This window comes from Barbus barbus, assembly GCF_936440315.1.
Source record: "Barbus barbus genome assembly, chromosome: 35".
In the NCBI taxonomy this organism is placed as follows: Eukaryota; Metazoa; Chordata; class Actinopteri; order Cypriniformes; family Cyprinidae; genus Barbus; species Barbus barbus.
In genome coordinates, this window is record NC_136763.1 from 3,373,637 (window position 1) to 3,392,067 (window position 18,431).

The following is an 18,431-nucleotide window of genomic DNA, read 5'->3' on the forward strand; positions in this document are numbered from 1 at the left end:
TTAAACTGGTGTAAGGAAATCGCTTTTGTGGGTCAAACTTAATTCTGCTGAGTGCTGCCCTGACGGATCCATGTCAAGGAGAGGAGAGTGTGCTCTAACTACCACCTTAACCAGTCAGGTTATACACCTTCAACTCCAACACAACAACAGACAACGGATCTGCACCAGTCTTTAATGTGCAGGACACAGTGAAGATCCAAGTAACTGACAAAGAGTAGAAACTTGCATAAAACCACATACTAATAGTGCATAATTCACTGGTTAAAGAAAAGTACATACAAATCAGGTACTATGATTTGGGATTTTGGGATCGGGCTGGATGATATGAGAAAAAAAAAAATTCAATATTTAATTTTCAATTTCTTTTAACCATTTGACTAGTCAGTTTAATGTAAGGACAAGATTCAGGTAACATTCTCTTTATTAATAGGGCTGTTGCGGTGAAGGAATTTATTTTATTTTCATAAAAGATGCATGAAATATGAATGCAAATATTGTACAAACTTGTCTTAAACATATATGTTCAGAAATAGGAAAAGGCTAAATATTTCTTACACCGTGTCCTAACTACATTTGACTCGACAAGATTCCAGCGACAAGCAATTTGGGTGTCTGACAATGCGACGCGACAGAATCAATCAACTATCACAGCCAATCAAATGCGTGTGTGGGTGGGCTTTCTCTGGAAGCACACTGCACTGGCAATGAAATGGATAAGTTTATAATCTAATTTATAAATATCAAACCTTTTTAACATCATTAAATGTACAGACTAAGTGACTGATACCATTTTTGTCATGTAAAACGCTTGTTGGTTCGCATTTAGCCTAATGGGAAGTCGTGGCCTAATGGTTAGAGAGTCGGACTCGTAATCGAAAGGTTGCGAGTTCGAGCCCCCGGCCGGCAGGAATTGTAGGTGGGGGGAGGGAATGTCCAGCGCTCTCTCCACCCTCAATACCACGACTGAGGTGCCCTTGAGCAAGGCACCGAACCCCCAATTGCTCCCCGGGCGCTGCAGCATGGCTGCCCACTGCTCCGGGTGTGTGTTCACGGTGTGTGTGTGTGTGTGTGTGTGGATTTGTTCACTACTCACTGCTGTGTGTGTGCACTTGGATGGGTTAAACGCAGAGCACCAATTTCGAGTATGGGTCACCATACTTGACAATACGTCACGACTTACTTTACTTTTACTTTTATTGTGTTTGCAGTTTTAATGAACAATTTGTGTTTTAATTTATTTTCAAGATCTGAGGAAACTTCTCTGTTGTTGCTTTCAGTATGGCTATAAGGCCACGCAAAATTATATTCAAACTCACATTAGACACGTTTATCTTTGAATAAAGCACATAATCAGTACCTGAGATTATCACCGTCACAGTTTGTATGTTGTTGTTCCAGCCGCGATGTCGGGGAAATCGAAACATATATAAATAAATATAAATGTTGTGCGTCGCCGTTGTGGCTAGTTAGAACAAAAACTCTGATTAACATGGAAAAGACACCTTTTATCATGTGTCGTGGTGTCGCATCAGTTAGGACACGGTGTTAGCCAAAATGCAGACATTCCATTTTAGAGGTCAAATTAAAAAATCAAGACAATTCAAAATGAAGTAAAATACCAGTTGGCTATTATTAAAGTAAATGTTTTGCAAAAAACTAAAGAAAATCACTTTTCAGCCTGTCACCATCATGCTAACATGAAACAATTAATTTTTCATTGTTTCTTTCTGCTTAATGGATGCATTTGACTGACGCGCTTGCATGAAAAGACATTCTAAAACCACGGCACTCAAGACAAAAGTCTTGCTTCTTTATAGAGCACGTCACACGTGAGCAGTTCATCAGGTGTGCTGTCATGCGCTCAGACCTTTTTTTTTCTCTCTCTCTTAAAGGCAGGGTAGGTGTTTTGGTTCATTTTTTGTTATGTTGGTTGAAAGTTTCTGCCACATCCTGATAGCAAACAATAAGCTAAGTGGATTAAATGGATTTATATCATCTGTGGAAGGCGTTGGACCACAAATTTGTTCGTCCAATCATATTTCTCGGTCCGAGGACTATGATAGGCTGTCTTACCTGCCTGTATGTATTTGCATACCTCTGCGCACACTGTTCGCACAGACAAGATATTTTAGTGCATCCCATTGTACTTTTGCATGTGTTTTTCTTTTGGAGAGCGATTTGCAGGGAGGGTGGGATCTTATGCTCTCAACAGTAGCTTGCTATTAGCCTTTTTCTGAAATCGCCTGCCCTACCGTTAACTGTCGTATTCACTGGCATATCATCAACATGTCTAATTGTAATGTTACCTAATTTTTTTTTTTTTTTCTTCGACTGTGATTCTGTGGGTGCTGATAGCATTGTGGGCAGCGGACCGACATACAGCGTCTTTGCACTATGGGCATCCCCAGCTCGAATCCAAGCTTGAGGACCTTTCTGATCATGGCAAAATTACATTCAAATTAATTGATAAAACCTGAAAAATTGCCCAGCCCTATTTTGGGACAAATGTTTACATGCTACTGTCATTCGTAAGTGTGCTGCAATCAAAGCCCAATCTTGTGCACACTGATAAGAGATCTGCCCATGTTAACCTAGTAAGTACTATTGTTACACAAGTACCATATTGTCTGGCTTAAGGAGACACGCAGTAAGGCATGAGCGGCATTCTCTTTCGCAGCTTCAGTGTCTATCTTTCCCTCCATCCTTGAATTAGTGATGAGTATGATCAGAAATGCATGTTTCTGCCTGACCCGGATACAGCTTGCATGGAAGAACAAGGGATGATGAAAGATACTCTGCGCGGTTTGTGACAACAGGTCATCTAATAAGATCATTCAAATCTTCATTTTGAAGGAAAGATTCAAAGTGTCCAAGCATTTCTGTTGATAACCTAAACCTGTCACTGATACAGCTACTGTATCTCAGCCAGAAAGATGCTGGCCTTGGAGGTGCAATAAAGATAATTGTGATCTTTATCAATGGTAGGTACTAATTTTCATCACGAGAAGGTGCTCTATGATCCAATTTTGCGATATGACGGGACAACCATCATATGCCTTGTAACGCGAGCCCCTGTTCTCAGCACTGACACCAGATCAGCTATTAACGCTCGGCTGAGCGAGCGTTACAGTAAAGCACAATAGACGTGCTGACCGACTGCTGTCCCTGATACACAACACCAGACCGCTAAACACCAGCACATGACAACACCATCCACTGCACAACAACTCAACATGTCATGCCAAAACAACTTTTTCCACTTCAGACAGGTCTGTTTTTGCCTGATGCACACAGCATCGATTGTCAATAGTTCTGCATTGAAAACTCAAAGTTTTTCTGCAACAGGGAGCTGACACAGATCCATATAAATTTCCTATCCCTGAGCAAGGATGCTGTGAATCCATCAGTCCCGTAATATGGAAGACAATCTTGCCACATGCTGAGATGCCGCACGTTTTCCTCCACCTTGCCTCAGAGATTGATATGCCCTTCCCTCATTGTTGGGCAAATATGCCAGCGACCTAGTTGATGAAAATAAACCCTGAGCTGCTTGCATGGAAACTAGCAAATGGACCACAGTCACTGAAGCCACAGTGCCGCAGAGTTCTGCTTTGGATTTATGCTATAAGTTTCAGTTCAGTCACTGAAGTTGATCTGTATGTAATCTGCATGTAATCTCTATGAAATTCAAGACAAAAATGCTTTACAATTAAACTTTTACTAGAAACAGCAAACCCAAAATAGTCATTACAAATAAGTTCCTATCCTTTTTGAAATTTCAAATTTACCTGTGACTACACATACATAGTGTACCAAGCTGCTTGGCAACCATAAACAACCTACAATTGTTTACATTGGACACAAGCAGCATGCCACTGCAAAACAAAATCGCTACCATCTGCAACGGTTTCAAAAATGGCGCCGCGGTCGATACTCAACCTGTTGCTTTCACCTCCTGGTAACGCCAAGCTACATTTAAAGCAAACCAAGTGCACTTACAAACCAAAAATGCAGGCCAATATGCATAACGTCCTAAAAACGAAAAGTCCAGTGCACGCAACGACCTGGTTTCTTTCTTACCTGTACTTCATGCCTGTCTGGTACGATACACACTCCTCCAGTGCCAGGCCATTCATCTTGAGGAAGTCTTCCATGTTCTTGATCTGGGCAGCGATCCTTTGCTCCCTGAGCCGCTGGAGTTCGGCCTGGTCCGTGTGCCTCGTCGTCTGGTTCAGACCTTGGTCCGAGTGGTAGCGGCTAATGCCGCTCCGCATGCTCTCGCTGTAGGTCATGGACAGCATCTTGCCTCCGCTGCTGCTACTACTGCTCTTCCGCACGCCGCTCGCCGCTGGTTTGGGGATCTGCAGATTTTCGGAGGGGAGAGTGGATTTCCGGCGCCCGACAGTCCCCCCCGCGTACCCTCCCGCAAACATGATTGCACCCTGTCCCCTACCACCCCGCTCTCACACACTTTCAAGGACGCTCTCGCACCTGTCTGATTCTGCCACCAGTCATACACACTCACTCATACACGCACCAAGCACAAGCAGGCTTGGGAAATTGGGACCAGGACTGAGCTGAGAGCTGGGTTGAGGCATCGCCTTAAATAGCACAGGTGAGGCGGGAACAAAACAGGTCCGTGCTATCAGTGTCAGAGAACTCTGGCCATGCGTCTTGTAATCAGAGATGGTCCCGCCCCTTTCCTGACAGATACAATGGCACAAGAGCAAGACTCAGGTGGGTTCAGGCAGGTGCTACGAGCCTCAGGTAAGAAGGAACACCAGAGGGCATACAAAACACACACACACCAGGCTCATGCATGGAACCCATCCGTCCAGACATGCACTGCAGGTCGTCTGGGGGGGGAAGTGACACCATTCACGTGTATCCAGGGAAAAGTGCTTTGTCAAAAGCTGCAAAATGTCCATTTACAGCAGTAATTATTTTGTTATGCACCCTTTTCACATACTGTAATGCATTTCCACAGTTAATCACCTTGTAAAAAATTACCTTGTGTTATATTAGCTATGCATGCAATTAAAGAAAACAGTTAAGTTGTGGGGAAGGCAAATTTGACATCTTTGACTTTTCTGACCACCATAGGGCCCTATGATTTCCGCGATGCAAAAAACGCAGACGGAATCGCGGAATCCAGTCATAAAAGCGGAATTTACAGTTTAACGCGGAATGTCACGGAATTTGGCAAAGTTTGGATGAATTAATCAAAAGTAGGTCATTACACTTAAATCCAATCTGTTTAGTTTACTACAGACACAGCGAGCGTGGCGCTCGCGCTGATTTCAGTGTCTGCCGTCTCAATGAGGACATAAATACATGAACAATATCTCCAAAAATGATCGAGTCACTTCACAAGCATTTTACCATTTCATTTGAGTAAAACTAGAGTGATATCATATACACACAGAACTTTATAGGTATTCACGGCAACCCGTCAAAATAAAAGTTTGGTTTAACTTATTAAAGACATTGTGCCAGAAATAGGCTATATTACTATTATTTAGAAGAATGTACGTAATACTACTATACTACTACTGTTGAAAAATAAGAAAACTTTATTTTTAAGAAATAATCACAAAATATTTTCATTTGAATAGGAAATCCTCTTTATTTGCAAAAAATGTAAATGTTTAATTAATTAATTAAATTAAAATATAAATACACAACACAGAATTTCTGAGGGGAAAAAAAAGTCATAAGGCTACTGTAAGAATATATTTTTTTTTTACATTCAAATTATTAGACATGCTAAAACACAGAATTTGTTAATAATAAAACATAAGGTGAGAAAAAAAAATTAAACATTTCATACGGCCCTAAACGTAATTTTTTTTACATTTTTAATAAATTAATGTTAAATTGTATAAGTTTCATGATTTTAATTAATTAGACGTGCTATTTTGGATATGGATTTCATAGGGCCCTACCACCATAATCGATGTCTTACATATATATATTTTTTGTTAAGTCATAGAAACACTATTGTGGAGGTTTTCTTTTGCTATTGGAGCAATTGTGAACACATTGTGAAGATTTAGTTCACCCCTATAGAAGTAAAGTATAGAAAAAATAGTTGTAATTTAAATATAGCTGAAATTATATACAATATGAAAAACTTGAACAAAAAAATACATTTAAGTTTAAGTACTAAAATGATTAAAATATACTAAAATTGTAAAACCAAACAGAAATACAAAAAAAGCACTAAAATTAAAATAACTGAACACCTTTAAAAAGGCTAAATAAAAATACTTAGTACTTTAAAAGAAAGACTAAAACACTGATACAGAAACACCTGATCACAGTCAATAGTACAGACACTATGTGACATCCAGAGATTTAATTGCTGTCAGGATAAATACAACCTGAGGTGGGATAAAAGAAAAAAAAAAAAACGATGAAAAATTTTAACTAGATAATAAAAAGTCTTGACTGGTTTAACTCCAAGAAAAGCATGCATTATTACACTACAGTCCAAACATTAATCTTATTTGTAACTGCATATTTAATTAAAGTATATATGATTCAGACCAAGCTCGCCTCTTTGCAAAACTGTCTGCATAGTTTACTTGTGCAGGAGGTTCTTTATCATAAGCCTGTATTGATCCGGTGAATCTTGACTGAATGATGAACTGCAAAAACCACGCAACTACTGCAGAGTACTGATCCTCCATACGCCTGCACTGAAGAGCTTCACTCAAATGAGTGACACAAAAAAAATAATCCCCTGAATTAAAATGACAACAACTTGTGGTACTACAATAACAGGTGCAAGCATGTAAAATGCAAAAGGGTAAGGGATGATAATTAAAGATGTTCGCCCATGCAGAATAACACCCTAAAACAAACTGACTCATGCACACAGGTGGCCAGTCGCACCAAAGACAAAATCAGTGCAAAAACTCACCCGGGGTCTTGGAGGTTGGCTCTTGAACAAGACTTACGAATGTCAATCTGTCTTTATAAACTCAGCAACCGCCAGCGATCCACCCAAACTGGGAGTGTCTTGCATGCCGGCGTCTAAACCAATTAGTGAAGAAGAGAGCATCACCCTCATCCTCTCAACCCCTCCTTCAACTCCAGCCATCTCCCCTCCCAACTCGACTCCATGAAGGAAATCCATTTATGTCATTCGAGGGGGAGCAATTTGTTTCTGCTATCCGCAGCAAATAATATCTGGTCTAAATTATTCACAGAAGCTTTTGTGCTAAAAGCTTTTGATTGTTGTTCCACATGAGATAATAGATAAAGGCATTTTAGTGCACTAATAAGGCCTGAGCAAGCATGTAGATTTTCAGAAAGACACACACACACGGCTATATTAGTGAAAAAAAATGACCATGTTTAGCAAAAATAAATGTCAAGTACAAACAGACTACATTACATATTACAGAAAAAGAACTCATCTATGATATAAAGTGAAAACAATGTCCAAATATCTCTCCAGAGACACTTTAATGAAATTGGTGTCAAAAATGGTGTAAAGATGCCAAATCTCAACAGTTTGACAGAGTAGCACATAAACAGACATGTCTAAAAAGACATGCACTTGTAACTGACAGTCACACATGACAGCCTTTAGACACTTCAACTCTGACCCCCACACGAAGCGATCCTTGCCCATCCATATTTAATGTACTAAATGAATACATCAGAAAGAGAAGTTCAACAACCAATGTTAAAAAAGTCATCCTTAAAATCAATGAACCCACCTTACCGGAAATCACCATATTCAATACTCATAAAGAGTTAGAATATATATATCAGGGCTCGCAAAATGTCTAAATCCCTGGTAGCCCTTCAGGAAGGTACTCTTCAGATTTTGGTAGCCCGAAAATTAATTTAACTAGCCCAAATAAAATGAAGACCATAAATGTCAATCAAAAACATTTTCAACACAAATATCAACGAATATCAAGGAAAGAGTTTTATTTGACTATTTACAAGGTATTTGCTGAATTCTTCAAAATCTATTTAAGGCAATTTGAAAAACTATCTATTTGATAAAAAATACTGAATATTTCACAAAATAATATTGTGAAATATTATTGCAATTTAAAATAAACTTTCCATTTTAATATACTTTAAAATATAATTAATTCCCGTGAAGCAACGCAGTATTTTCAGTGTCACATGATCCTTTAGAAATCATTCTAATATGCTGATTTTTAATCAATGTTGGAAACAGTTGTACTGCTTTTTTTTTTTTTTTTTTTTTTTTTTTTTATTATTATTATTATATACTGTATTTTTTGGGACCTGTGACATTTTTAAAAAATAAAAAAAAAGTTAAAAAGAACAGTGTTTAGTCAAAATAGAGATTTTATGTTACAATATAAACTAGTCAAAAGATTTTTCTTTCGTTTTAGAGATACTTTAATAAGCTTTATTCAGCAAGGATGTGTTAAATGGATAAAATTGATAGTAAAGAATTCTATTGTTAGAAAATATTTCTATTTTCAATAAATGCTGTTCTTTTAAACTTTTTATTAAATCAAAGAATCAAAAGAAAAAAGAAACACAGGTTCCAAAAAAATATTAAGCAGCACAACAGTTTCAACGCTGATAATAAATCAGCATATTATAATGATTTCTGAAGGATCACGCGACACTGAAGACTGGAGTAATGATGCTGAAAATTCAGCTTTGATCACAGGAATAAATGCTATTTTAAAGTATAGGTATTAAAATAGCAAACCAATATTAGAAATTGCAATAATATTTCACTATATAACTGTATTTTTTAAATGAATACAGCCTTGATGAGCAAGAGACTCAAAGTCAAAGACTCAAAAACAAGGTCAATTATTTATCAGGTTTATAATATAGCTCTAACATGCAAAGACCTTAATGCTGTATGCGTAAGGAAGGTATAGCTAGTATAGCAACATGTAGACTAGTAACGAGTAACTCAAGATTGAGCGGGAGAACCACTGACACTAATATGCAGTACTTCTTATAGTGTTAGGGGCGGGGCCATGCTCTGTGGCTCCATTGCATCATCGAGCCACCGTTTTATCCCCACCCAAAAAAAATCCTGAACACAGAATTGGTGAAAAACTGTTTAACGGTTTAACCCCACAATTCAAAACTTCAGAGTCTCTGTAATGCGTTTCACCAATGCATTTCTAACATTTATTATAGGTTTAGAAACAATTCTCAGAATTCTCTTTACACAGACTTTAAATGTTTTAACTAAAATTCGTTGTTTTTGACATTTTTATTATTTTCATTTCAGTTGTAGTTTTAGTTATTTTTGCACATTTTAGGTGCTTTATGTAATATTGCCAGCTAGTTGTTGAAATGGGTACACTAGGCCAAATTCTAAATATGAAAGAGTTGTTTCTCCCGCCCCCTCCTCCTCAGTATTTTCACTGCATTATTCCAGTGTGTGCTGCAGTGAGGGGAGTGTCATTTATGAGACAACTGCAGCAAGTAGAGGAGGACAATCCCACAGAGCAAACCCTGTGCAGTACTGAATCTGGTAAAACAATGCAATCTCAGTTCACAGAGAGACACTATTTTTCATATGTGCTTTATGTGTAGGAGCGAGTGCAATACACATTCACAAAGAAAAATAAATCACAAGAATAACAAAACAGAAGTAAATAGTACAATTAAAACGTACAAAACAGCAACTCCTAACACACTACAACAATGATTGCAATGAGGTAATCTTGCTTTCCCATCACTCTGTCTGTGTGTGATCGATTCCTGTCAAGCGGATCTGGGTGATGTGACGCTAAAAGACTTGGAGCTTAAAAGGACAAAAATGTGCAAGGCTGTGAAATCAAAATTCAATAGAGTGCTCATTAGCCTCAAAGCTATGGAGTCAGGGGTTTTAAGAACCCATCAGCACAACAACTCCTTTTTTCAACCCATAAAAATATGATCCATCACTAAAACAGGAAGAAAAGTGTACTGCAGATGAGGGTAAAAGGGATGCTTTCAATCTGATCGCTAAAAGCAGCTGCTGCATAAAACCGTTGCTTTCAGGTGAGCTCGTGTCTTCAGCAGGGATGATGCTGTAAATGCAACTCCCAAAAAAATCTATTCCATTATTGTGTTCAGAGAGCTTGTTCATATGTCATACTTGATAGTAATTTACCTCCTGAAGAGTTGAGATCTGAAGAGTTTTGCAATAGTGTGCAAACTAATGCAAACGTATCATCTCGAAAACATATTTTCCAGCACACAAACTAATTCAGTGAATGGCAGTGTGCAAATCTTAATGATACAAATCAAATCAACTAAAAAAAACATTAAGATCAGGGCTTAACAAAGATGGCCCAACAGTAATGTCAGTGTTTCAGACTATTTCTGCACTTTGATTCTCAACATAAAACACTTTCACTGATCATACTGATGTTTTGTTTGTTTGTTTTTATGGTTTGCAGATGTAAACATGGGGTATTCTGTGTTATATTGAACACTGTTGTAAAATCTACTAGTATATATTATGTACACACTTGTATAATGTATGAATATTAGGGATGGGACGATACACCTACCTCCCGATTTGATACTATCACGATACTTGGGTGCCGATACAATATGTATTGCGATTTTTTTTTAAGAATTTCGATTCTACAAGTATTGCGATTCGATATTGCGATTTTTGTTTTTAACTCCAGACCATGGAAAAAAGTTGATTGATACACTTAATATAGACTGTCACAATAAAAAAAACACATCTTAGCAGTCACTATTGCAATTCGATATTACAATTTATTGTGACTTTTGTTTGCTTATTAAAGACTAGACAATGGAAAATAGTTGATTATGCCCTAAAAAGAGACTGTATATGATGAGTCATATTAACAAAAACAATGCATCACATATTTCTAAACGTTTATTTTAGGAGCATACACATACACAGTGTATATTTAAAGTACCTTGAACCATGAACTTGCACATGAATATAATAGTCAAATGTTTAACAAAATGAGTTGAAAAAATACTTTCTGAAATAAAATAAAGTGCTATGTTACTTTGCATACCGTTTTAGTCATGTTTAGTCATGTTTTCCCGGCAGTTAGGATTGAAAACGTGAAGGTGCAGAAAGAATTCTGGAAGAGCTTTGATTCTCTGCCTCAGTCATGGTTTTGCTTTCTGTGTGTTGGATTGGACAAGCCTCGACTGGGCTCCTTTATTAAAAACGGGCTGTCAGCTGTGATCAAACTTCCCAGTGTTATGACGCCATTTTTGATTCTGTCCCTCTAGTGTCCTGAATGCGGTTGTGACTTCAGCTGTTCATTCATACAGATATGTATTCAAGCAGATGTTTTAAACTGTTGAATAAATAAAACATTTCAAGTCTCTCACCTGTAAGCAACTGCTGTCAGTCCCAAACAGCAACTGTGAATGCAGCCCTAATGTGCATTTCTATTGATTGCATCAATGCCCTGTAATTCTTTCCTCCTTTCTTTCTTGTTATTGTTAGCCTCTTTCTTTCTTGCTTCCTTTTCTTTCTTATTTTATTTTTTATTAATTATTTATTGCTATTATTTTTCTTTTTCTTTTTTTTATTTATTGTTATTTTATTTCTTTCATTTTTATTTTTTATTAATTTATTATTATTTCTCTTTTCTTGTTATTATTTTTCTTTATTGTTCTTATTTTCTTTCTTTTTTGTTGCTGTTATTATTATTATTTTTTGTAAAGTATTACTTATGAGAAAACGTTTGAATAAAATATTAAGATTAATAGCGGAATCAGTCCTGCAGAGTTTAGTTCCAACCCTGCTCCAACACACAAACCATGCAGTTTTCTGCATGAAGGCCTGAAGGATCTGATTAGCTGGCTCAGGTATGTTTAATTAGGGCTGCATCTAAACTCTGCAGGGCTCCGGCCCTCCAGGAACTGAGTTTGACACCCCTGGTCTAAATATTATTTGTGTATTTTGCTTTCATTTTATTAAAAGTAGGCTAACAGCGCCCCCTATGAAATTAAAACTCCTTACAAATGGGCATTAGGACCCGGGGGAGGCTGCTGCTGCACATACTATTACTGTTTACTCTATCACACACCGAATGCATCATTCTGTACTGCTTTCACAGATTAAATGCAGCGATCCAAAAGAGTGAATCAAATCACCATTCAGACAAAACTTTGCTTCAAAAATGAGTCACACTGATTCATATGATCTAATCGCTAACACACTCTGAACACGTGATTAAATGTATTCCGATATGTACATTCAAAGCCATTATCGCCCGATTCCTATATCGGTCCGATAATATCGTGCATTCCTAATAAAAAGTACACTTATGTTAAAACAGATATAAAATTAATATTATTAACAATGTTATTAATTAGGGATGTGCATCTCCATAACTGAGGCCGATGAGATACACATCTCGATGCATAGCCAACGATATGATACACTGATGATACATATGAAGCAGCTAGTGATGCGATGCAGTACGATTCGATTCAACACAATGCGATTCGATGCAATGGAAAAAATGATCACTTTTATTTCTTTGGTTCAGACAGACAGCAAATCATAAATTATCTTGTGTCTTCTAACTTCTAACGCCTCGAGGCCTGTTTCCTAAAACAAGTTTACTAAATAGGCCAGGCTTTATATATACATCCACTAGTAATTATATATAAATAAATCAATGCAAATATGTTAGAAACGATGCATCGTGCTACAAATGCCAACTTGTATCCGATGCACACTTTTTAAACCAATGCATCGCATCGTTAACTTTTTTTGCCGATGCACCGAGCGAATCGGGGAATCTTCCCATCCCTTTTATTAATCAAATACTAAACAAAATCTAAAGTGAAAACGGCAAACACAAAAATAAAAAGTAATTCAAACTATTAACAAAAACTACAAAGACACTAAAAACACAGCAGTAAATGCATACCGTGGTAAATATCTGACCAAGTGTGAATATGGAATGAAAGACGATTCTTCATATGAGATTACTGAACATTCACTGAGTCTCTTGGCTCGTGCCTGTCATGCTTTGAGTTTCAGAAGTGTTCCACAGCAAAGGAAACCTGAACTCCATGACTTACCTGCAACACTGTTTTAATTCTACATGGAGTGAAATTAAATCTAAGTGCACTGTGTGAGGGACTATTCTGCAAATTCAGACACATCGATATTCAAGAGCCGTCTCGACACCAACACATGCACAGATTACAAGTGAGATGAGATGTTCCCACTGTATGCAAGCCATTCCTTTTAACAAGTTATACAACATTATTAAGCACCAGTTAGTCTGAATCTATCTCATTGTAATTCTACATGTTGCATTTATTATTTATCAGCTTTCACCAATTACAAGCAAACAACAATGTAAATCACATGTACTATGACTATAATTCCCTTGCTCTTTCAGTAGTGCAATGACATAATCACACCGCTATCAGGAGGAGCTAAACTAAGAATGAACCCATGCCTTGAAAGTGCTTTCCAAAACAGATGAAAACGAGTGCAGTATCAGATGGCCATGGCTAATTAATCAGCGAACAAAGAGGTACCTGTAAAACTGCAGCTGCCGTTTTGGGCTCCCATATCTCGCACTGAGGGCAGCATGAAGGAGAGAAAGAAAGAGAGAGAGACAGACAGAGAGGAAAGCTTAGTCTTATAAGTGAAAGGGGAAAGAACAGTGAGAGGGCATTAAACAAAACACACACACACGTGCACACAGGATTACCCAAGTACAGTATCAGCTTTAGCAGCGAAGGGGAGCGCAGAGAAATAGATTTGACACTGAAGAAATTAATAAAGAAAGAAAGAACTGAGAAACTTAGACAATAAGATGAAACAGCAATATGGCCAGCAGGAACATTACTTTCGTTACTTGAAGTAAAATAAAAAAAACACATTTTCATTTAGCCTAGTTTAATTTGAGGTACTAAAACAAATAAAAAATTAAGGAATACAATTTCTTAAAAATCATTAAAATTATTCAAATATTGTTTTTATATAAAAAAAAGGATATTGATTTTAAAATAACAAAATAAAAATGTAAAAAAAATTTTTTTTACTAAAATTAAAACATGATAAAAAACTAAAACTATAATAGTATCTCAACTATACTTAAAATTACATTAAAAGGTCAAACAAAACGCCATTTTTAATTGTCACTCCATTAAAAAAAAAAAAAAAAATTTTTTTTTATAAATTTTATATTATATAAATTTTATATTATATATATATATTATATATATATATATATATATATATATATATATATATATATATATATATATATATAGACACACACACACACACATATAGAAGAGATCAAATTTAGGCTAATTGTACATCATGAATAATCATTATTTTTGATCCATTTTATAACAGTTGGCCTAAAATCTAACACATATATACTAAATAAATATTTGGTAAAAACATTATTTTCAGCTAACAAACATTAAAAAGGCAGCTCTAAAGTACAGTTAATGCTTGAAGTTACACTGGAGCTGGAAACAGACTTACACAGCCACCTGCTGTTCAGTACTAGAACTGCTGGCAAAACTCAAGGGCGATGAAAACACTCGAAGTTACAGAAGATCAGAGCAAATTCATCAGGAACTTTCCAGCAATGGTGAAATGAAGTCAGGCTCTGATTAAGTGGGCTGCTGGGCATTATGCAAAGCACTTGACCACTTTCATCCTTTCCAGTGGGAAGCCCTGCAGAACTGCTGCCTAAATCACTCAGTATGCTAGATGAACATTATTAAATCGCATAGAGCCTGGAGCTTTAGAGCAGTCCTTCAAACGCATCCTTCTTTCTTATCACTGTAATTCAACAACAATTAATGCGGCTGACAACATAAACATGCTACCTTTTTTATGTGCATGTAACATTATTTCTTAAACCTGTTATTTAGGATCAATAGGTTGTTGTTGATTCACGCTCATCTTTGCTGCAGTGTGACTCTCTAGGACTCTCTCTGCACTCTAAAACTTTGAGCTAGATCACACATTTCTGTATGTGTGAGTGTTTAATCTGTGTCGCACTTCTCAGAACGTCCTACAGTCACACAGAGTTCTGAGATGGCGAGAGACTCCAGATTCTCCTTCATGAGACAAGAATGACAAGAATTAACCTGTTTATTTAAACATTTTAAAATGTCTGTTTAAATATTACCAGGGATACCTAAATATACACAGCTCAGAGGAGACTTGCAGGGTGACCAAAAGCCAGTATAATTTACAACAAATAAATGAGAAAATACATACACATTAGGCAGCACAATGGTTTTCAAAATTGATAATGCAGATCAGCATATTAGAGTGATTTCTGAAAGATCATGTGAAACTGGAGTAATGATGTTTCAAATTCAGTTTTACATCACAGGAATAAATTGCATTTTACAATATATTAAAATAGAAAACAGTTATTTGAAATCGTAATAATGTTTCATAACATTACTATTTTACTGTATTTTTGATCAAATAAATGCAGCCTTGGTGAAAATAAGAGACTTTTTAAAAAATCTTATAGATCCCAAACATCTGAACATGAACAGTAGTTTAATTTCAGTGTCCTCTTTTACTAATACACAATACAGTTTTGCACATTTTCTTGATATTGAATTTGTGGATTCTGCAGTGAGAGTGAAGTCAAACAATAAACTAAAACTCAAATGAACACGAATGAATGATGCAACAGTGTGGACTGAGGTTCACAGTGCCTCTGTGCCGTCAGAGCGGATGGTTAGGTGTGAATGTGTGTGAGACTGCATACAGACCTGTAGACCATGCCTGGGGAGCCTGTCTGTCTGAGAGAGAGGCGGGCGGGCGAGTCTGTGGTCGATTCTGGATACATGGGGAACGGGAGAGTGGAGAGTGTGGCCTGGCTGCCGAGGGGTCTCTCTCTCTCTCCTGTCAACCGACACGTCTGTCTCTCACCTCACAGGACCTCTGAAAACACACACAAGCACAGATGTTAGCACAGCAAATGCTAGAGTGCATTACATACACAACACAAACCTGAGCAGCACTGCAGTGCCGCAAATGCACTGTAAGAACGCATTAACACCACTAGAGGGCGCTTCTGCACAACAATAAATGATGACGATCATCCTAATGAAGACGGGTAGAACTTGGCAAACACATTCACAGCAGAGTAACAAATGGTATTTGCATAAAAACATAATTGTTACAAAACAGCATTTGTTTTTATTTGCATGTATCTGTGTTTTTAAGGAACAAACAAGTGCTGCTAATTCTGTCCTGACCTTGCTAGGGTGCTTCTAAAAGGCATTGTGTTCCTAATGCATCATAATACAAGGCAGAAAGATAGTGACATAGAGAGAGGAAAAGAAAGGAAGGCAGCCAGAACAGAAAGGGAATGAGGGATGTGAGATTGCTGGTATTTTTGCCTTCTGAATACTGCCTATGGGGCAGTCGTGGGCTAATGGATAGAGAGTTGGACTTGTAACCTGAAGGTCGTGGGTTCGAGTCTCAGGTCCGGCAGGGATTGTAGGTGGGGGAGTGAAAAACAGCACTCTCTCCACCCTCAATACCACGACTGAGGTGAGACCCTTGAGCAAGGCACCGAACCCCCAACTGCATCCCAACTCAAAAGAATAAAAGTTCAGGAAGAGTGTTTTCAGCCTTTTTTTAAATATATATTTTATATAAAAATATGGCATGCAGCTTCAAACAAAAAGGCATAAATCTGTTCAAAATGATCGATATTAATAATAACAATTACAATCTCAAGGGAATAATCGACAATTACTTAAGTAAAGAAATGTACTGAGTCTGACCAAATGCAATATTAGATTATTGAGAGCAGCTAAAATATAACATTTCAGTAAATAACAAACTTCGACTTTGATAAATTTAGATAAGATTGCATATATTTTAAGACAAGTGTATATCAAATAGAAGGAAACCGTAGTATTAAAAACACTTTACATTTGTTAGATAACATGACCCATCAATAAACAATAGTTATATAGCAATTCTTCTTCTTGAGGTTAATTTCAAAATGTACTAATACATAAAATCAAAAGAATGAACAAACATGAATGGTCAAGTGTTTTAATTAAACAACGTTAAAAAAAAAATGTAAAAACTATATTGTTCACTGACTGTAAGTTGATGTTAGATAAACATGTCAATGAATGGTATCTTATTGTAAAGTCTATACAGGAGATAACATTTGACTGTACTTTTATTTAATCCAAACTGTGTACATATTTAATTTTAAAGGGCTTTCAAAAGCTGCTAGAGTTAGTTTTTTAGACTCCAGAGAGTATGACATCATATTATGATCGTTGCACTGTTCATAGAAATCGTGTAAACTCAAAGGTCAAGAGCTCCCAGGCCATGCAGCGAAGCAAATATAACCCCCATAAACAGAACCGAATCAACATTAATGATACAGAAATACATTAACATTCTTAATTAAAATATCATTAAGGAATGTCAAAGGCCAAATCCTGACTGTGAACAAGAGGAGGAGCTGGGGATGGAGGAGGATAATTAGCTCATGAGCAGTACAAGGAGCTGGAGGAGGATAACTGAACAGGTCACTTAAATAGGAATGATGTAATAGGTTGCATTCCTATAGGTAGACATAGATCAGCTGAGGAGTGCTTGACTAACTTGACCTGCCAGAACTGAGGCTACGCTAAATGTGAAATGAACAGCTCCGTCCCAAACCCTGCTTACATACACAGCTGTCCTCTGAAGTGGACAAAAGGTATATTTTCCAGTACAGAATTGTTATAAAGATTTAAAGAATTTTCTCAAATTACAGCCTACTTCACTGAAATATTAATAAACAGCTTCGTCACATGCAAACTTTGTAATTGTTTCATGTTTTAGAGCATCAAGCAGCTTCCTCCGCACAGGGCCAGGCAGGTAGGAGGGTGAAATGCACAGAGTTTCCAAACTGGAGGAGTTTATTGGCCCTCATGAGGTTCTAATGAACACCTTTGCATTTAACACACACATATACACCCACCCACACACACACATATATATACACCCACATATCAGCATTCTTCACAGCCACCTCTCATTTCAGCACTCATTACTCTTCCATGAGTGCTGCTAAAGGACACAGTAAAGAACACATCATTGTGTGCTTCTGTACTGCTTATCAAGGTGACTTTCCCTCCAATCAATCTCCACATTCCAGCAGTCTGACACTGGGAATAAGGTCTTGCCATTTCCCAAAGACTCATTTTACGCTGTCTGTCCCGCTCTTTCCATCATGCTAAGTGGGAAAGGTTGGATGGATGAGTCTCGTGAGAGAAGGGCACTGTATGCAGTGTAGTAAAGAGGAGGCGAGGTCACACATCAGTGGAATACCTGCAAGGAGGAGTCATCAGGAGAAGCACAAGGTGACCGTAAATGTTAGTCCTCATTAGCCCGGGCTGCCAAAGTGCTCATGTTGCAAATAATGTTGTTCAGGTGGGCT

The 18,431-nt window shown here is 37.3% G+C and overlaps 1 protein-coding gene across 1 annotated transcript in view; it reads right to left on the bottom strand.

Moving 5' to 3' along the window:
* The window catches only part of LOC306855134 (voltage-gated potassium channel subunit beta-2-like), a gene marked incomplete at its 5' end in the record, with an annotated part of 108,353 nt that overhangs the window by 55,096 nt on the left and 34,826 nt on the right, over window positions 1-18,431 (bottom strand). Inside the window, one exon of the mRNA XM_079393585.1 lies at window positions 15,745-15,916. Within this exon, the coding sequence (XP_079249711.1) occupies window positions 15,745-15,821 (77 nt within the window). The remainder of the gene's footprint in view (window positions 1-15,744; window positions 15,917-18,431) is intronic.